This window comes from Pinus tabuliformis, chromosome 8, assembly GCF_031772625.1.
Source record: "Pinus tabuliformis cultivar Carrire ecotype Pingquan chromosome 8, CPIR1, whole genome shotgun sequence".
NCBI lineage: Eukaryota > Viridiplantae > Streptophyta > Pinopsida > Pinales > Pinaceae > Pinus > Pinus tabuliformis.
Window position 1 is genome coordinate 314,315,469 of NC_142294.1, and position 22,340 is coordinate 314,337,808.

General features: G+C 40.7%; 1 protein-coding gene across 1 annotated transcript in view; it reads left to right on the forward strand.

Annotated features, from left to right (window-relative positions):
• LOC149235402 (organelle RRM domain-containing protein 2, mitochondrial-like) overlaps positions 1-22,129 on the forward strand; it is a 132,909-nt gene extending 110,780 nt beyond the window's left edge. Inside the window, exons 2-4 of the mRNA XM_089461384.1 lie at positions 21,007-21,075; positions 21,162-21,268; positions 21,386-22,129. Coding sequence (XP_089317510.1) covers positions 21,007-21,075; positions 21,162-21,268; positions 21,386-21,487 — 278 coding nt within the window. The 3' untranslated portion in view covers positions 21,488-22,129. The remainder of the gene's footprint in view (positions 1-21,006; positions 21,076-21,161; positions 21,269-21,385) is intronic.
• Positions 22,130-22,340: the final 211 nt, after the last annotated feature.

Here is a 22,340-nt window from a genome sequence, read left to right on the forward strand (position 1 = left end):
TAATACTTCACGCAGTTCCATTATTTCCGTATAGGGTTTGCTCAGGGATATGGCTGTCTATGTGATTGTATTCCATACATTGAACTGGACAGCGTATTCCTTACATTACAGCGTGTACCTTCTTACCTTGCTACCTTGACTGCGTTCCATAAATATGAATGTGACTGCGTTCCATACATTGAACTGAACAACGTATTCCCATGTTCCTTCTTACGTTGCTGCCTTGTCTGCGTTCCATCTCTTGTGACTGTGTTCCATATATTGAACTTGATTCCATATTCCTCATATGACTGCGTATATATATGAACGGTATATCACCTCCAGCGTATCTGAACATTGTATTGATTGTGTGGTCCATGCCTTGACTGTGTTTCCCTGATAGCGTCTAACTTAACTGTTTCATTGCTGTGCATATAATTAGGGCATTGTACTGTAGATTACTGTGCGTATATATAATTCATTGAATCCTGTGCCTCTATCCATGCTATGCGTATCAATCTCTATGCCCAACGTATATATTTCTATGACCAACGTATCTATGCCCAGTGTATATATATCTGGACTGTAATATCAGCATGAAATCCATATAATATTGCATGTACTATCTTCTGTTGATGCGTATGTATATGTTTCCACTACGCTGCCAGATATATGTCTTCATTACGCTGCCAGATATGTCTTCATTACGCTGCCAGAAATGAGTGTTAGATCTTTTGTTGATGCGTATATATATGTCCACGTTACGCTACCAGACCTACGTGTTAGGTCTTTGATGATGGCTATATATGTGTCCACGTTACGCTGCCAGACCTGCGTGGTTCATATATCTGCGCTCTCTATAGCCCACTGATCTGTGGCTCCTGAAGATCTTGACCATCGCCGTTAACTGAGGACTGGACCCCACTGATATGCACCTCCTCGGCGATGGTTCCTTTGATACACAACCGAGTTCTTTCAAACTTGCATCAATCTGCTTTCATGAGGAATGCACAGGTCTGTCGTGCAGCATTAACTATAACCAGAACCCTTGCCTGTTCAGAGGATTTAGGGCTCACCTAGCTCTCCCACAGCCTCGCTTATCTTGTCACTGTTCCTCGAATAATTCGGCTATTCAGATATACTCAAGACCGAGTAATTTTCTTGTCAAACGGAGCAGATAGATAGATGACCTAGATTCGTACGTGAGAGAGTATCTCTGCAGCTATCCTTTCTGTGGCTCTTATTTCTGCGGCTCCTTCACCCTTAACTCACACTTCTAAAACAATCTTCTTCGCGTAGATATGGAGACCGAATTCATTGTTGTGATTATTAGTGTCTCAAAGACCAGCGTATGTCCTGTCTTTATGACCTGCGGCTAGGGCATGTTTGTACTGTAGCTAGGGCATTATACACTAGCATATACTCTCAACGTTTCTCCTTTTCCAAAAACCCAGACGTGGAGAGGAGATCACATGAAGAGTGTGTCTCAATGACATCAAATCCTCTTATATTTATACTAAAAATGAGGATGATGAATAGACACGTCGGATGGGCTTCTAGAGCCTACATAAGAGCTGGTCGGCTTGATAATAATTACATAAACAAAATAAATTCATATCTCCATGAATACTTATCGGAATCGGATGATCTTTGGATCAATCCTACACCTCTCGACAAGAGGGATCCAACAAAAATATCAGCTGCCATAAATAAGCTTACCCACATGGAGTTTGGCCCTAGTTGCCAATTTAACACTCCCTCTCAACTAGGGAGAACTCCATCCATTGATCCATAAGTCCGACTGTACTATCTCTGCCATCAGTGCCCTGCACTGCTCTGCCCATCTTTGCTCAGCTCTGCTGGCTCTGCTCTACTCTACTCAGCTCTGCTGGCTTTGCTTTGCTCTGCTCAGCTCTGCTGGCTCTGCTAGCTCTGCTATGCTCAGCTCTGCTGGCTCTGCTAGCTCTGCTCTGCTCTGCTCAGCTCTGCTGACTCTGCTAGCTCTGCTCTGCTCAGCTCTGCTGGCTCTGCTAGCTCAGCTCTGCTGAACTATGAAGAAGAAGAATTGATCGAGAATGTCTCATGCCATTCTCCACTGACCCAAAGTCAGACTCAGAGTGCGTAACACTGGTCCCAGACCAGTCTCAACCGACCCGAAGTCAGCGTCATAGTATGTACGACTCTCACTGGTCCCAGACCAGTACTGCACTGACACGAAGTCAGTCTCGGAGTATGTACCACTGGTCCCAGACCAGTCTCAGCCGACCCGAAGTCAGCGTCATAGTATGTACAACTCCTACCACTGGTCCCAGACCAGTATCATTGATCCCAGATCAATGGAGGTCATCCTAGCGTAGGGAGTGCGGTAGATACAACGATGCGTCCATCGGTACTACTATGGTCCCTAACTTCATTTCCCTACTCATTGATCAGATGAGAGGTACTTCCCATGAGTCCCAGACTGCATGGGTAGGATGCCTCGACAGGAGAACTTAATCAATCCTGTCCTCACAGGAGAACACATCAATCATGCTACAATCTACATGGAGAACACATCAATCCAGGCCTCACAGGAGAACTAATCATCCTGCTACACAAGAGAGCGTATCATTTTGTCCCACAAGAGAGCGAATCATCTTGTTCCAGTACGCACCACCAGGGGAGGGTGAGTCACCCTGTGGTTGTATGTTGCTCCAGTAGAACTGCAAGCCCCCCAGAGCTCCCAGAGCTCAATGTATGCAACATGCAGGACCCTTTTACAAAGGTCTCTCGATGACTCCAAGTCGTTCGGGAAAATCACATTTGATCTTTCCTCGGGGCTTTGTCCTGTACATCATTTTAGTGCGATGGAGCCTCCTTGATCATCGACTTACCATATCCCAGATAAGGCAGTATTTGATGTCTATCTGTTGGAGCAATTGTCGAATACGAGATTCCTCAATAATCGAATCCCACCTCTAGTTGTCACAGAGAATCACAGTGGTATTCATCATGTGTACAAACAGCTCACTGAAGAGTTTCAACAACCAGACTGCCTCACAGAAGGCCATGCTATCAACAATGTATTCTGCTTAGAGTCACTAACTTCTGCTTCCTGCTCATCCAGGATATCGAGGCAGATTCCAAAGAGAAACAACACTGGGAAGTGCTCTAGTGATCCTCCATACTTCCTGCCCACTCATCATTCAAATAATCATGAGGTTTCATATTTCCGCCAGTGTATCTCAATCCATGAGAGATTGTACCCTGAAGATATCTCAGAAGATTCTTGGCACCAATCCAGTGAGGCTCAAATATGAGCTCACCATGCTAACTGCATCCCATATGTCCAGACGGAGGTTCTCCAAGTACATCAATGTGAATGAGTTTATGAAACTCAAAGGCATTTCCCAAATCTGGTCCGACATCATTACCATATAACTTCTGAAAGTTAAGATCTTCGAGGCAATCACAAGCTTGCAGCTTATCTTCTCACATTCAGAATCCAACTCCCTCTGTCTCCTATAAATGAGAGGGTCTGCACCTGTCAGACATAGGGGCCGGTACGAGAGGTTTATCATCCACAACCTTCGAGTAATGGTTTGGATCGGTTTCACTCCTAGTGAATCTTAGCTGCATTAGACAGCTATCAATCCTCTCATACTATGCCCGAGGTGTTTTTCTTCAAGCCATAGAGGGCTTTCTTCCATCAAACTCCTCGGGTTGTTCCAAACCTGTGAACTTGCTGCATGAGGGGAAAGGTCCCCTTATAATATTTTCCTTCGGTACATTTTAGACATGTACTTTGTTATCACTAAACAAATTTCAAAGGAAAAGGGTAAGGTAAGAAATATTTGGTCTTGGTTATTCTCATGCTCCTTTCATGCATAAGAATCACGTGGCAAAATCAAGGTCAGCATACCTAAAAGTTCTTTGAAGGCTCAAGCAAGGCAAGTAAGGTAATCCTAAATTTTGATATGAATTACCTTTGTGAAGTTTCCCTTGAAAAATGGTGCCTCTGCATAGTTTCAAGGCAGATGAGAAGGACATTTCAAGATAAAGAAGCTCAAGACAGTCGAATTTGGCATGTAAGCTGTGTTTTTGAAATTACACAGCAGTTTCGTAGCGCGCTACGAAACTGCTGTAGGTGATGTTTTTTACAGGCATATTTCTCTGTTTTAAGGTAGTCAACTTCCAGGAGGTCTCTAAAGCAACTGAAAGCCTATTTTGGGAAATGGAAAGAGGTTTTTATTCCTAACAGACTGAACTAGAAAAACCTCCTTCAGTTTCCTCAAATCCATTACGATCTGAGAGAAATTAATGACCAAAGTTGCGCTACGAAACTGCTGTAGGTGCAGTTTTTCATTTCCTGTTTTACACCTGCTTTTCAAAGATAGATTCTGGGCGGTAGGGAAGGTGTTTCAAAAAACCAAGAGAGGTTTTTGTTAAGCACGGATTGGTTCACAAAAACCTCCTTCAGTTTTTCCAAATACGTTTTCTGTGAGAAATTATGAGCTCTGTCCCAAGACATATTTTTCAGCCAGAACAGCAGTTTCGTAGCAGCTGAAGCTAAATAATCCAATCTCAGTCACTAGTTTTGAACTTCAAGTGGAAATGTTGAAAAGGGAATATCTTCAAGGGATCCTTCAAAATTATCAATCTTCAGCAAAGTTAATACAGGTGGAGGAAACATGTATTCGAATGCAACTTTAAACTTTTGTCATAAAGTGAACACATTTACTACAGTCCAAAATATGTCAGACAACTTGGAGGAGTTTTTGTCTTCACACATGGACAAAGGTCGACAGCACACAAAGACGTGGCATTCTGATATTTTTGTATAATTAAAGGAGAAGTACATGTTACATTTTATTACAAAGATTGCCGCAGCTCGCAATGAACTCAGAAGTTATTACAGCCAGGTTATAGATACCCAAAGAGCTTATGTTATATTCAAATATCTCTGCAACTCATAACATCAATGCCATGGAATTAACATTCTGCAAAATATAGTTTTTTGCCTGGACACAGTAAACCTATTTGGCAGCCCTGGTTCTAAATGTGAATGATGCAGTGATTTTTATTGAGTATGGTCTCAAGGAGAATGCAGAAATGCTGGTTGCTTCCTACCTACAGTTTTTTCTCAGGGATCTTCTAAGGTCTTTACACCATCCACAGGTTGCAAGCTTATTATGTAACCGGAAGGCAGGAAAAGACTGGCAATGATTGGGCATTCATCGTTTGCTTTGTACTCATTTTTAAGTCAAGTAGCCATGGAGGATGACATGAAGTCAGACACCACAGTGCAGTTTTTAGAAAGATTGAGAGAATGTGCCACTTCTCATAGGCAGAAAGCACTTGTATTGCATCAACTGGGTTGTGTGATGCTAGAAAGGCAACAGTACAGGGAGGCGCAAAATTGGTTTGAAGATGCTGCTGAGGCAGGGCATGTGTATTCACTGGCTGGCGTGGCAAGAGTAAAGTTCAAGCAGGGCCATATACATTCTGCTTATTGCCCTGAGTAAAATAGAACCTAAATCATGCAGTGTGCTGTCTTAAATTGAAAGACTACAAGAAAGCAGTTAAATCATGTTCAAAGGTGTTAGAGTTTGAATCACAAAATATGAAAAGACAAATTGAAGATTTGCAGATGCAGCTAAGCCAGTAGGAAAGCTTTCCTTAAGGAAATCACACAGCAATTTTGAATAGCTTCAAGACGGTTGAAAGGGACATTCCAATATCAAAGAAGCTCAAGATAGTAAGATTTTGATGTTAAAGCTGTGTTTTGTGATTACACAGCAGTTTCGTAGCGCGCTACGAAACTGCTGTAGGTGGCGTTTTCAAAGCAAATAAACAGTTCGGTAATATGTGCGGGAATTTTCAAAAGGGAACACCTAAAGGTTATGTAAAAGATCAAATGAAGACATCCCAGCCATTCTGATCAAGACAGGTGTGCCTTCAAAAAGGTGGAATGTTTTAACCTAAGTGTAAATTTTTCGGTTATAAAGCCACTTTATTGCCAGTCATAGGGTGTTGAATGAATTGCATACATGGAATTTTGGCTTGCACACTTGGCCATCGATGGAGCATCCAACTCATCAGGAAACATGGTGGTGTTCTATTGTTTTTGGGTTATTAAAGAGACTTAAAGTACATGCTGCTGCATATTCGAAGTGATGGGGGACCAAAACCGAAAAGTAAGGGATATTCTCAGCCAACACGGAGCAGATTAAAGCCTTCAGTATCCAAAGCCAACATGGGGCATTAACTGCTCATCTCATGCCATCTCAGCCAAACGAAAAGGAAACCAGGTGTCAAAGCTGCAAGGAGGAATCATTCTACGAAGGAGATAGAGTTAGAGTTATAATTAAATTAGAACTCTTTAGAACTTCAGTTAGTGGTTATTGTATTAAATAGTTTGTTGCAAAGCAGATAGGTGTCATTAGTGGCAGTCATCGAGCTCCCCTCATGCTGGAGGAGGAAGCTCCAAGTAGTTATAATTATGTTTCTATATATAGCTGAATGATGAATGTAATTAGGGTTGGATATTTGAGAAAACAGAGTATTGTTTTGGCTTGTGTATAAACTCAGTTTCAGTAATACAATTTGCTGCTTTTCTTCTCAGGATTCATACAGTGTTTCAATGCTCAAGATATGTGGTTTTGCTTTATCCTTAAAGTTTTTACAGTTGTATAAATACACAATCACTCAGAATTCACTTATGCTGCTCTGATTTCCTGTGTGTATTTGTAAGCTGAGGTTTTCTATGAGATGTGTTTTGAGTATTTAAACATCACATGCCCTGACTTCTATGTATGAGTAGTGTTATAGTTTACTGAAGTGTGATTAACTCCATAAGCCCAATGGAAGTCTTTGTAATGTCTGTCCAGCCAGCATGTTTGTTAAATTCACCTTACAAGAGTTAGCCATCTTATCGATATTCAAAATCAATAACCTTTTGAGAGAGCCCTCTCAGGCTAGGGAGGCTAATCCTTAGTCAAAAGATTGGTCTGAAACAGTTACACAGAGTCTACCTGATCAGCAGCCCTTCAGTGCTTGATTTTGTGATAACATACTTCATGCTTCTTTTTGAATTCAGGCATCCTAGTCACCATCTGACTCACAGACCTCCAGTGCTGAGTCAATGGACATGGTCCCTAGTGGACTTCCTGCAACTTGATACAACCCTGAACTCAAAACATCTTTAAAATATCTATTTTCAAACACGTACCTTTCCATCGATAAGTGCCACCTTGTAACCTTTGACTCCCATTTCGAGATGGACATCAGGTTCGATCAGGTACATAAAATAGATTTTGGGGTTCCTTGCTTTCCTGGAAGAGTCGACCATTTCCTTGATGACCTGCATCACCAGTCATTCTTTTGATCATTGAAGATGTCCCAGGAATGATTGTTATCTTCATCAAGAGATGTGTCTCTGCCATTCGAACACTCCTTCGCATAACGGCCGAACTTATTTCAACAAGGCATCCACCTTTCATTCCACCCTTAGATCCGAACTTCCCAACGAAGTGATCATAATCTTCCGCTGCGCTATTCTGATAACATGGTATCGGAGCTGAGGTGAAGACAATGCCCAAGCAAGAGTGAAAGAGCAATCACCAAATACAGTTGGGACAAGACAAAAGGATCAATGGGTTCCTCATAATTCACCTAGGGTGAAGTTGAAGCAGAGAATGTTATTAGAATGGCGCAGCAAAACTTCTGATGGCATCACTTCATTGGGAAGTTCAGATCTAAGGGTAGGAAGGAAAGGTAGATGTCTTGGTTATGAGTTCGGCCCTTATGCGAAGGAGTGCCCGAATGACAGAGATGCGGGTCATCAAAGACAATGGTCGACTCTTCCACGAAAGCAAGGAACCCCAAAATCTCTTTTATGTACCTGATTGAACCTGATGTCCATCTTGGAAATGGAAGTCAAAGGTTACAAGGTGGCACTTATCGATGGAAAGGTACATGTTTGAAAATAGATCTTTTAAAGATGTTTTTGAGTTCAGGGTTGTATCAAGTTGCAGGAAGTCCACTGGGGACCATGTCCATTGACTCAGCACCGGAGGCCTGTGAGTCAGATGGTGACTAGGATGCCTGAATTCAAAAAGAAGCATGAAGGTACATATCTGAAAAGTACCGAAGGAAAATATTATAAGGGGACCATTCCCCTCGTGCAGCAGGTTCACAGGTTTGGAACAACCCGAGGAGTTTGAGAATCATGATCAAGGAATCTCATGTATACAGGTGGAAGAAAACCCTTTATGGCTTGAAGGAAAACACCTAGGACATAGTATGAGAGGATTGATAGCTGTCTAATGCAGCTGAGATTCACTAGGAGTGAAACCGATCCAAACCATTACTCGAAGGTTGTGGATGATAAACCTCTCATACCAGCACCTATGTCTGACAGGTGCAGACCCTCTCATTTATAGGAGACAGAGGGAGTTGGATTCTGAATGTGGGAAGATAAGCTGCAAGCTTGTGACTGCCTCGAGGATCTTAACTTTCAGAAGTTATATGGTAATGATGTCGGACTAGATTTGGGAAATGCCTTTGAGTTTCATAAACTCATTCGCATTGATGTTCTTGGAGAACCTCCATTCGAACATATGTGTTGCAGTTAGCATGGTGAGCTAATATTTGGTTGAGCCTCACTGGATTGGTACCAAGAATCTTCTGAGATATCTTCAGGGGCACAATCTCTCATGGATTGAGATACACTGCCGAAAATATGAAACCACATGATTATTTGAATGATGAGTGGGCAGACAGTGTGGAGGATCACTAGAGCACTTTTCAGTGTTGGTTCTCTTTGGATTCTGCTTCGATGCAGGAAGCAGAAGTCGGTCACTATAAGCACCGCCAAGACCGAATACATGGCTACGAGTATGATCTTGTATGAAGCTAAAGCCCCGGGGGAAAGATCAAATTTGTGATTTTCCCGAATGACTTGGAGTCATCAAGAGACCTTTGTAAAAGGGTCCTGCATGTTGCATACATTGAGCTCTGGGAGCTCTGTGGGGCTTATAGAATCTACTGGAGCAACATATGACCACAGGGTGACTCACCCTCCCCTGGTGGTGCGCACTGGAACAAGATGATTCGCTCTCTTGTGGGACAAGATGATTCGCTCTCTTGTGGAACAGGATGATTTGCTCTCCTGTGTAGCAGGATTGATGTGTTCTCCTGTGAGGCCTGGATTGATGTGTTCTCCATGGCGATTGTAGCAGGATTGATGTGTTCTCCTGTGAGGCCTGGATTGATGTGTTCTCCATGGCGATTGTAGCAGGATTGATGTGTTCTCCTGTGAGGACATGATTGATTAAGTTCTCCTGTCGAGGCATCCTACCCATGCAGTCTGGGACTCATGGGAAGTACCTCTCATTTGATCAATGAGCAGGGAAATGAAGTTGGGGACCATAGTAGTACCGATGGACGCATCGTTGTATCTACCGTACTCCCTACGCTAGGATGTCCTCCATTGATCTGGGATCAATAGTACTGGTCTGGGACCAGTGGTAGGAGTTGTACATACTATGACGCTGACTTCGGGTCGGCTGAGACTGGTCTGGGACCAGTGGTACATACTCCGAGACTGACTTCGTGTCAGTGCAGGACTGGTCTAGGACCAGTGGTAGGAGTGGTACTTACTATGAAGTTGACTTCAGGTCAGTTGAGACTGGTCTGGGACCAGTGGTATGCACTCTGAGACTGACTTCAGCTCAGTGGAGAATGATATGACTCATTCTCGATCAATTCTTCTTCTTCAAAGTTCAGCGGAGATGAGCAGAGCAGAGCAGAGCCAGCAGAGCAAAGCTAGCAGAGCTGAGCTGAGCAGAGCAGAGCAGAGCCAGCAGAGCAAAGCTAGCAGAGTTGAGCTGAGCAGAGCAGAGCCAACAGAGCTGAGCAGAGCAGAGCAGAGCCAGCAGAGCAAAGCTAGCAGAGCTGAGCTGAGCAGAGCAGAGCCAGCAGCGCTGAGCAGAGCTGAGCAGAGCAGAGCTAACAGAGCCAACAACGCTGAGCAGAGCAGAGCAGACCCAGCAGAACTGAGCTGAGCAGAGCTAGCAGAGCCAACAGAGCTGAGTAGAGCAGAGCAGAGCCAGCAGAGACTGCGTATATATATGAACGGTATATCACCTCCAGCGTATCTGAACATTGTATTGATTGTGTGGTCCATGCCTTGACTGTGTTTCCCTGATAGCGTCTAACTTAACTGTTTCATTGCTGTGCATATAATTAGAGCATTGTACTGTAGATTACTGTGCATATATATAATTCATTGAATCCTGTGCCTCTATCCATGCTATGCGTATCCATCTCTATGCCCAGCGTATATATTTCTATGACCAACGTATCTATGCCCAATGTATATATATCTAGACTGTAATATCAGCATGAAATCCATATAATATTGCATGTACTATCTTCTGTTGATGCGTATGTATATGTTTCCACTACGCTGCCAGATATATGTCTTCATTACGCTGCCAGATATATGTCTTCATTATGCTGCCAGAAATGAGTGTTAGATCTTTTGTTGATGCGTATATATATGTCCACGTTACGCTACCAGACCTACGTGTTAGGTCTTTGATGATGGCTATATATGTGTCCACGTTACGCTGCCAGACCTGTGTGGTTCATATATCTGCGCTCTCTATAGCACATTGATCTGTGGCTCCTGAAGATCTTGACCATCGCCGTTAACTGAGGACTGGACCCCACTGATATGCACCTCCTCGGCGATGGTTCCTTTGATACACAACCGAGTTCTTTCAAACTTGCATCAATCTGCTTTCATGAGGAATGCACAGGTCTGTCGTGCAGCATTAACTATAACCAGAACCCTTGCCTGTTCAGAGGATTTAGGGCTCTCCTAGCTCTCCCACAACCTCGCTTATCTTGTCACTGTTCCTCGAATAATTTGGCTATTCAGATATACTCAAGACCGAGTAATTTTCTTGTCAAACGGAGCAGATAGATAGATGACCTAGATTCGTACGTGAGAGAGTATCTCTGCGGCTATCCTTTCTGTGGCTCTTATTTCTGCGGCTCCTTCACCCTTAACTCGCACTTCTAAAACAGTCTTCTTCGTGTAGATATGGAGACCGAATTCATTGTTGTGATTATTAGTGTCTTAAAGACCAGCGTATGTCCTGTCTTTATGACCTGCGGCTAGGGCATGTTTGTACTGTAGCTAGGGCATTATACACTAGCATATACTCTCAACGTTTCTCCTTTTCCAAAAACCCAGACGTGGAGAGGAGATCACATGAAGAGTGTGTCTCAATGACATCAAATCCTCTTATATTTATACTAAAAATGAGGATGATGAATAGACACGTCGGATGGGCTTCTAGAGCCTACATAAGAGCTGGTCGGCTTGATAATAATTACATAAACAAAATAAATTCATATCTCCATGAATACTTATCGGAATCGGATGATCTTTGGATCAATCCTACACCTCTCGACAAGAGGGATCCAACAAAAATATCAGTTGCCATAAATAAGCTGACCCACATGGAGTTTGGCCCTAGTTGCCAATTTAACACCTTTGGAGGCTTATTTTGGCCAAGTTGAGTTCACTAGAGGGCTGCCCATTTTCCTCTTTAAGCTGTGGGAATTTGGAGGAAACTCACGCCTTGTTTCCCTTGCATAAGTTTTGTGCGATCTTGTCACTACTTTCTCAAGAAAAGAGGTCTAGTGTCCAAGTTTCAAGCAATTATTGCGAGGACTCTCCTTGAAGTATAGTTGAGAACTTTGAAGGCCCCTCTTCTCATTGTAATATTAATAAAAGATCTAACTTGCTTGTGGGAGCTTGGGATTTCTCCCATGGTATCCTATCTCTCCATTTAGAGGGAGGCTTCTCTTGGGTGGATTGACATTTGCATGGTTTAAGCTTTCATACTTCATTCACTTGCATGCATGCTTTAGTTGGGAATTAACACAACCTCACTATCACATCTCATCAAGGTAAAGTTTGTTACAATTTCATTTGAGCTTTGCATTTTCTTTCTCATTGTTGCTTGGAGAAAGAAAATTTACTTTGGGTAATTCATCATTTACATGGAAGCATTTTATATTCTTAACAAACTTTGATTCGTTTCCATTTACCTTGGTAAATTGTTTCATGAGCACTTGAATACATGCTTCAATTTTATGCTACATTGTTATTTTGAATATTGGAGCAATTTATTGTCATTGTCTATTTGAAACAAATTTTACTTTCAAACAAATTACTTGTACCATTTTAATTCATTGATGAAACACATGCAACACTTGTAAGCTAATTTTATTCCTCCAATTGAAGTTATAATTGCAACTTATGTTGAACACTATTTCATTTTAAAGCATTGCAAATCAATCTCTTTGAAGCATTTGCATGTATCATTATTTTAATTTGGGGAATTAACACAATTTGCATTTCATCTAGGCATTTTAGTGTAGGAAGGCCCCAAGCCTCATTAAAATTTTACCTCCAACATAAGTTGGTTGAAGTAGACATCTTAGGGATTCTCTACTCCTCTATTGACTCCTCACTGTGAGATCCATATCATTGGGCGAGGGTGAGGTCTGAGGATTGAAGAGTTAAATTGTAATTTTGTTGTAGAGCTAATTAATAAAATTAACCAAGAGCACTTTCCATTACATTTACTTTACTTGTCTCTTGATGGTTTGAGTTTTCATATGCAAAGTCTATTCCAAAAGAAAGTATTGTAATCACATTTCAAACAAGTGTTTTCTTTTCATGTTTCAAGTCTAATTGCATATTGATGTCTTGGTTTAACACTTCCTTTCTTTTACATTTCCAAGTTAATTACTAATTTTTGGGTTTTGGCAAGATATGTTTCACATGTTTTGATTTATAAAGTTGATTATCTCAAAAGCATTTTGTATCTTACATATCTTGTGCTAACAATTCTTATTTACATTTCAGGGTGACTTTGTTTTCTCTTTTGAGAGCATTGCATTTTACTTTGAGCAAATATATCTTTAAATTGTTGAGCAAATTCCTTATAAGGCACCGGTTTTATGGTTTTTAATCATATTAATGATTGACATTGTTATTTCAAGTTGCTCACTTCATATTTGTTCATAAATCCTTAAAAGTAATCCATTTTCACTATAACACTCTCCTAGAAACTCACATATTTTAACTTAACCTTTCATTAGGGACCACCTCCCTTAGCTAACCTAGAAGATAGCTCAAACGGAGAGAGTCGGGATTAGTGTGACAACCCCTTCTTTGAGTTCCCTGCTACCAACCACACCTTGTGGGGTTGAAGGCTTTTCTCACTGACTTGTAGGTAGCTGTAGGTGGTAGGGTCAACAAGACCAACTTGATCCTTCCCTTCCAAGGACTATACTTGGACAACCCCTACAACCTGTCCTCATACTGAAGACCTGCTTGCAACTTCGACATTGTAGTGAGCCCTTCACTTACAATGTGACCAACTCCCTCTAATGTTGCACTTCATTGCGCACAACTTTGATTTACTTACTTCCAAAGTAGCTCAGACACGCTCTGATCCCATGTTGAATTTCCACGATCTTAGGTCTAGGTTAGAATCTTAAAATCTCTGACGCTACCAAACCAAGAATCTCAACAAGAACTACTTTGCATAGCGGAAATATAAAGTAGTAAATCACATATGCACAAATATACACACTTTTTAACAAAATTGTACAATTTGAAAAAGAGTGGAATAACCTGTTCAAAGTTTTGTTAAACCCAACGTTTTAGACTACTATGTGAGTCCATCTTCAGGGGAACACCCAGATTCTTGAGAAGATTGGTGTGGATTAGGGCAATGGAATATTTAAGGATATATAATGATTGATGTGGGGACTGTTCTTGGTGTCGGTTAGCACAATTTTAATTAGTATTGTTAATATAAATTTTCTAGGGCTATTTAAGAGATAAATTTATTTAATGAGTTGAATATGACTATTATTAGAGATAAAATTGTACAATCACCAATCTTTGTTATATTAAACCAAATCTGAATAATACAACAATCTATGGTATACAAGATACAATGACAAACTTCGCTGCAACTTCTATGTCATATCTTGTCCTGCCGGTCCTTCACTCCTGTACTGCTCACTAGCTGCCCCTTAGTCCTTCAAAGCGCAACACATCGAGCCTCCAGGAGGGCTGCCACCTAACACTGCTGCAAGTCACTTCTATAGCATGTACACGGGCTGATCCAATCTGCTCTATAGGTAGGCCTAATTCCCGAGCTCCAATCGGTCCTCTAGTAGCCTCTTTTTTCCATTAAGGAGCTACTTCTAAGGCTACAAACTTCACCCAATCTTCAACTACATTTGTCACTTCAAGACTACTAGTCTAGGGCTCCTTTGGGTAGCCAACACACTACCCTCCACCAGATCAATGGAATCGAATACTTCACTCTTGCATTTGCTCCTAGGACGGACTCTTCGCCACCACGGAAGATCCTCCACACGGCACCAACAGGCTGCAATATCAAACTGATCCAAACTGACCCAAAAAGGCGGATACCACACTCATCAACAATGTTGTCCAAGTCTGCATTACTGTTGTTATATCTGTGACTGGTTAGGGCACATTTCGCTGTTATAATAGCCCCCAATCAGCCACCAAAACAACCCTCCTTGGTTGTGGCCTGGTCTTGGAGAAATGTTGGCACCCTTGGCTGCTGTCCTGGGCATAGACAACCCTTAAACAACTCCACGCTGCCCTCCAAAGATGAGGTAGGGCCTACGGCCCACCTACAACAGCATACACTGCCCTTCCTCCAAGATTTCTGCACCCAAGAGCCCTCTATGCAGGCTGAAACAACCTTCTCTTGCCTCGGCCCTCTAGGGAGCTACCTTGGCCCTCTAGGGAGCTGCCTTGGCTTCCCCTCACATCAACTCTGTCTTCAAAATAACCCTGAAACATACCTCAAACCCACGCTGTCCTGTCTCCTCCTTATTGCGACTAGGGCAGAGGATTTCTTCTCTCTCACGAGTCTTTCTCAAGTGTGAGTGTTGCACAAATGGATACCTTAATGACTCCAATTCACCCTTTATTTATACACCAATAAATGGGCTCCAAGAATTCATGAAGAGACACATCTATTGGACAATTTTACTTCAAGCCTACATGACTTGAATACTAATAATTATTTGTCAACTTCAAAAATTCATTTCTCCATTTCTACAACTCGGAATTCGACGATTCTCAAAGCATTGGATTCTCCTTTCCACCCTCTATCGTCTCATACCATCACATGTAGAAATGTGCTCCCAAAAATGCCAAAAACACAATTTGGTGCAAAATCCCATACTTGGTTCCAAGCCCACAAGTGACCTTTGTGGCGCTTTGCCCTCCAAACCCTAAACCCTAGGGCTTGGAGTACCTCTCAAGCTACACAAATCAACACCTCTGCCTCTAGAAGTGTCTCTCTCTACCTCCTGGAATATGATTCGGCCTCCGGCAACTAAACCAACCATCTTCTGGCAACTCGCACTTGGGTTTCTAGCTATTCACACTACTTGTACGACCTCCTCTACAAATGTATTCGACCTCCCTTTTCCTGCCACTGCAACACTGGAAAATCATTGGGAAACTCTCCAGAATTATGCTCCCAAATTATCTGTTACTCCCTCTCTCCGATGCTCTTCCCCTTGCTCGAACTGCGCCCTCATTGTCTCTGTGAACTGGGTAGCTCGATCTCCCATAATGATCACTTTGGCGACTCTGATGCTATCTCCAAGCCCTTCAACTTGCTCTTATAATCTTTCGTTGAGTCTTCAACGACTATGATTTAATCTCCATCGATGACTAATATCAATTAGACTTCATCAATAGAAGTCTGTAGAGCAGTCTCGAGCATCCTTAATTAATTATCTTTAATTTACCACTTTTCCTAAGTTAGACTTAGGATATAATTTAATTATGGCAAATTAATTTAATTAAGGTGTTTCCCAAGCTTATCTCACGAAACCTGTTATGGGTTTTGGAGATCTAGTGTTCAACTACCATAAACTAAAACTCCCTCTTAGTGAGGAAGGTGTTCAACACTACACCCATCTGTTCTTTGAAATAGATGAACTTAGCCCTCCCTAGAGCTTTCGTGAGTATATTTGCAATCTGCTGCTTTGTGGGAACATGCTGTAGTTGGACTGCTCCATGTTGCTGATGTCTGACATCTGTTATACCTCCTTTCTTCACATCTCAACTGATCAGACTCCCTGTCACTGAAAATCACTATGAACAAGTCAACTGACAAACACTGTCCATCAACCACTACACATACTCTGATCCACTTGCTACTAACTGTATCCGAATCAGTCTCTGATCCATTTGCTACTAACTGTATCCGAATCAGTCTCTGATCTATTGTGTCACTGCAACTGGCTCTGTCACTGTCCCTTGAGTGCTCTGGCTGCAACTAGCTCTGCATTGTCTACTGACCATTTGACTTTGCCCAACTAGCTCTGTTACTGTTGCTCACGCATCTCACTGCAACTAGCTTTGCACTGTCCCTCAAGATCTGACTGTGCCTTGTTGTCATCTCGATCCTCCTGCGACTCTGTACTGCGGGCCCCTGTAGCAAAGGTATTGATCCATGTGAACAACAACTAGATCTAATTTAGACTTCCTGCTGCTCTCCTATGGACCCTGCCCAAACTGGTCTCTGAAGCCTAATGCTCCCCCTCCTTCTTGAGGTATCGCTACTCTCAATGCAAATTCCTCGAATCTAGAAGTCAACTCATTGATCTCTGCCGAAGCTACTGTCTACTGTTGCCCCTTCTTGTCCTTCTTCCTTTGGGACACTAGGTGACATAGTGACCAAATTCACCACATCCGAAGCACTTGACCTTCGACAAGTCCTTCTTCTTCTCTCCTCCTTTTAAGTTCTGTCTGTAACTGGGACACTCTTCGCCTTACCTTTACCTACAAGGGCTATGTTTTCTTCTTCTTCCTTCTCAACTTTCGGCCCCTTGCTACTGCTGCTTATAGTACCTTCTGCGAGGCTGAGCCTTAGCTCCTCCTGAGTGAAGTCACTCCATAGGTGCTCCACACCTGGAAGTGTGCCTTGCCCATAAATGACTTGGACGAATGCACACCACTCCTTGGAGAACCCATTGAGAGCTGTGCGCACCAACTCATCATCTGCTGGTTTCTCTCCAACCACTACAAGTCCATCTCAGACACTTTGAATCCTAGCGAGATAGGAAGTTACGTTGTCACCCTTCTGCATCTTTGTTGTCCTCAGCCTCTCCTTGAGAATAATTTTACGATTCTCAGACGGATCTTGGTATAGCTTCACAACGCCCTCCCACATGTCCTTTGTTGTATTTTTCTCAGAAATATGCAGGACAATATGATTCCGAACCCTATCTAGGACCATCTTCTTGGCTTTGGCTATATCTTTCTTGAAGTTTTCCAATTGCTGTGCATCTATTGGTTTTGCCATGACATTTGTTACGAACTCCTTCAGGCCATGCTCATCTAGTAGGAATTGCATTATGGCTTTATAGACGCCAAAGTTTGAGGCTCTGTCAAGTCTATCCTGATCTCTGAGTCCTGCTGAAGCCATCTCCGCGAAACTCAAACAAACTGGAGATCTATATATTGGAAATCTCCTTCTCCTTTTGGCAGCTCAACCCGACTTTCTTCCTGCACTCACACTCCCTCTGGAAATGCACAGATCTACTCCTGCACTTTCCTCTAGTGTCCTTCCCGGAACTCAAATTGCCTGTTGTTTCTACTGGGTAACTCGCTCTAATTTCCAGAAGTCCTTCTGCAGAATCTGGCACACGTACTGCTAATCTTGAAGCTCGTATTGGTTGGAGTAACAAGTCTCCTACGACTTTCTGTTGCTAGAAATCACGTCTTCCTTTCCTGCACTGGAAAAATGGAAGCCCACTGAGAAATAAGTTGGAGATTCCACTTGTGTGCTTTTCTTTTCCTACCCTATGCAGGCTTGCAAATGCAAACCCTTTCTATAAATCTCTGCGCCCAAATCTACTCTGCGAAATTACTAATCTACTCACTGGAACCCTCTTTTTGTCAAATCCACTACCTGCTAGAATTGTTACTAGACAATTCAAACTTTTCCTCTCTGGTTCTGGAAATTGATTTTCCTGCCTGGAAATTCACACTGCTTGGCTGACCTGCGCAGATCTAGAAATATTTTGCTCAAATATCTCTCTGAAACTACACAATTTCACTTCTTGCATTTCTAAGCCTCTAATCTGACCAACAATGCTCTGATACCATGTGAAATCTCCTTGAATGCACCAACTAGAGTTTATTCTTCTAACTTATTAGCAGTTTATTTGTTTACCACAAATAATGAATAAATCACTAATGCATTCTTCACAATAAAGATACGCTGTGGAATATAGAATCGGGAACTGAGAAATAGATGCACACACAATTAAAATGACACCAATATTTTGGACTACACGTCCCCTGGAAAAACCCCGAAGGGAAAATCGGTGCAACAGATGAGGGCTTGTTTTATTATGCAACAATTTGGAAATTATTACAATTTGATGCCCAACTGGCTTTCCTCTGGAAATATACTGGCAAGTAATTTGGAGATCAAAGGTCTTCTTTGCTAATCAACTCGGCCTCCTTTGGACTGCTCGAAACCCACACTGGCTACTCGCACTGTTGGCTCCAAATAACTCGCACTGCCTAGAAACTAGCTCAGGGTGAGTCATCATGCCTCCCTCTGCCTCTGGAAGTGACTTGCCCTGCCTCCTGGAAGCTAATCCGGCCTCCCGTAACTAAATCGACCCTCTTCCAACAACTCACACTGGGGTTTCTGGTGATTCCCATTGCTTGTACAACCTTCTCTGCAAATGTATTCAGCCTCCCTTTTCCTGCCACCAAATGTTATGAAACGAGCTCACAAAAGATAGAAAAGATAGATCAACGCCTTAGAATTCAGCCTCTTCGAGGGGGCAACCTCCTTTACATTACATAAATGAACAATTCTTGGATGATACAAATGACAAGACCTCCATTCTATATATAGGAGTCTAAGGGGTCATAATATAATCAGAGCCGACATAACAATAATAATGTAAGGGCACAATAATAACAATAGTGGGCTTCTATGGGGCACAATAGTAACAATATGGGGACCACATGGGTACAACAATATAATAAGGGGTTTGTATTAATAACAATAAGGGGTTACACTAGTAGTATAGGGGTCTAGCGGAAATTCTCTGGAATTATGCTCCCAAATTATTTGCTGTTCCCTTTGGCATGAACTGTGCCTTCACTGTCTCTGTGAACTGGATAGCTCAATCTGCCACAATGATCACTCTAGTGACTCCGATGCTATCTCCAAGCCCTTCGACCTGCTCTTATAATCTCTCGTTGAGTCTTCAACGACCATGATTTAATCTCCATCGATAACTAAGATCAATTAGGCTTCATCAATAAAAGTCTCTAGAGCAATCTCAATCATCCTTAATTAATTATCTTTAATTTACCACTTTTCCCAAGCTAGACTTAAGATATAATTTAATTATGGAAAATTAATTTAATTATGGTGTTTCCCAAGCTTATCTCGCGAAACCTTTTTTGGGTTTTGGAGATCTAGTGTTCTTTCGCCTCTTAGCATCATCTAAGACTAGACCCCCTACCATAAACTAACAAAGGGTAGAGGATCTTTTAAGCATCGAGAGATTTGCATCTCATTTTTTTTTGGATCTCTCGATATTGAATGGAGTTGAAGTTAATATGAATCTATGCTGACTTAAATGCCAATGAAAATGTTAATGAATTATTAAGTAATGATATAGTCGAAGTCATTTAATTTGCAATATTCTATTTACCTACTCAGTTAATAAGTGATACTATAGAAAGTATTAGAAGGAATGTTTCTTCATGGTCCAATAAGAGAGTAAATGAGATTTCGTTCATATAATAGATTACAGGTTGCTAATATTCTGGAAGTATGCATATTTGATTGCATTATATGATATATACCATCTTACCATTCATTAGAATAATTATGAATGTAGTGGATTGCAGGTCCCTTATTTATTACCACAGAAGATAGATTAAGAAATAATTATGAATGTAGTGGTTTGCAGGTCTCTTATTTATTAGCACAGAAGATAGATTAGGAAATTGTTTTTTCATGCTTTGCTCAACTTGTAGAAGGTATATCTCTACCTTCTATCTCTAGTTTATGTGATTTCGTTTCTACGTTGTTATTTATATATATATATATATAAATATTTGTATAAAATATTATATCTAGCTAACATACACTGAGATCGTTGTTACACAGGATAAATGTTACAATGTCTTTAATACTAGGTTGTAAAATGCACTTTGCTTTTCAATAAATTTTTGATGGAAGCCATATACCAAACAAAGGATATCTATATATATGGGATAAACATTACAATCTCTTTAATGCTACGTGGATATCTATATATAGAGATAAATATTACAATCTCTATATATAAATATTACAATCTCTTTAATGCTAGGTTGTAAAATGCACTTTGCTTTTAAATTTTTTTTTAATGGAAGTCATATACCAAACAAAGGATATCTATATATATATGCACACTGAAGTAGATCCATTTTAATAAGTCATATACCAAACAAAGGATATCTATATATATGCACACTGAAGTAGATCCATTTTAATTTGGGATCTTTTACACATTAAGAAATTTGCATTTCACTTTTTTATATCCTTCTTCCTGCTTAATAGATCTGAAGTCAAATGCTGTTTTTAATGCTAATGAAAACGTTAACACTTGTTCAATAATTATTCAATAATGATATGGTCAAAGTCGTATAATCGGTATTAATATTTACATATTCAATTAATAACTGATATGATAGAAGGTATTAGAAACAATGTTTTTTCAAGGTCCAATAAGGAGACTAAATGAGATTTCATTCCTATGCTTGTTAGAGTACAAGTAGGAAACATTCTGAAAGTACGCATATTTGAATGCATTATATATCATCTTACCTTTCATTAGAATAATTATGAATGTAGTGGATTGCAGGTCTCTCGTTTATTACTACAGAAGATAGATTACGAAATTGTTTTTCACGCTTTGGTGAACTTGTAGAAGGTATGCCTGTGTGCTTTTATCCAACCAAAATTTGTATAAGAATGTTCTCCGCATTTTATATGCTTAGTTGACATGTTCTGCTGCAGTCAAAATCATGATGGATAGAGTTGCTAAACGATCAAAAGGTTTTGGCTTCATTGAATACGCAACTGAAGAAGAAGCAGAAGCAGCAATTAAAGGAATGGATGGCAAGGTATATTACGCAAATATTTTGATAAAGCATGGTTTTTAATCGGTCAAATAGTTGTGTAGACTTGTTTTTGTTAAGGTTGATCTTCATATAGAACTGTGAAATTTTCTCTCTTTGCAGTTCTTGGATGGCAGGGTTATTTTTGTAGAATTTGCAAAATCTAAGACTCAAAATAAACAGGCGTCTCCCCCAGGGACCAGAGAACCCCCTCCGTTCTTATGAGGAACAGCAATTGAATTGGGCGAGTGAGGAGTGAGGTAAGTTGTAAACATTCAAATAAAAAATGGGCCAGCTTGTCATGAGACATTCTTAAAATATTAAAATTGGGTTTCTTTAATAAACTACAACAATGGTAAAGAATGGATGACTACGGTGAGTGAAATGCTTATGATTAGAACAAAGCTGGAAGCATGCATCTATGCATCTAATGCAACAGTGGAGAAATTACAGGAGAGCTCAGTAAGGGGTATTTTGGGTCATGGTATATTATAAATCATATCAAGCATTCCTTGAATTGGGAAAGGTCAAAGTGCGTAGAACATAAGAAATCAAAGCTTGTGTGTTGGTCATGGTACTATGGTTGTAAGAGAGTTCAAGGTGCTCACTCATCAAACTCATCAAGGAAAGGATTTTACTAATACCCTTTTCTTTTCTTGCTTTAAGATCTCTAACTTTTTAATAATCTATATGTTTCTTAGTTATTATCTATTTTAAATACATTCTCCATATGACTTGAGGATTCTACCTAGAAGCTCTCATGCATATGTCATTATGTTTTATTGTAAATATTCTTTTTATCGGGACGTATAAAAGTTGATATTATACACACAACATGTAAGACTCAATGGTTTAAAATATAATTTGACTTCTTATTCATATGTTATTATGTTCCATTGTTTCATTCATATGTCATTATTTTCTATTGTAAGTATTCTTCTTATAAGGACTTGTAAAAGTTGATATTATGCACATAACATGTAAAGACCCAATGGTTTAAAATATAATTTCAATAGAAAATAAGGTTGTTTGAGTAAAATGTTGGTTGTGGAGGCACTAAACAATGTTGCCTTTTTGA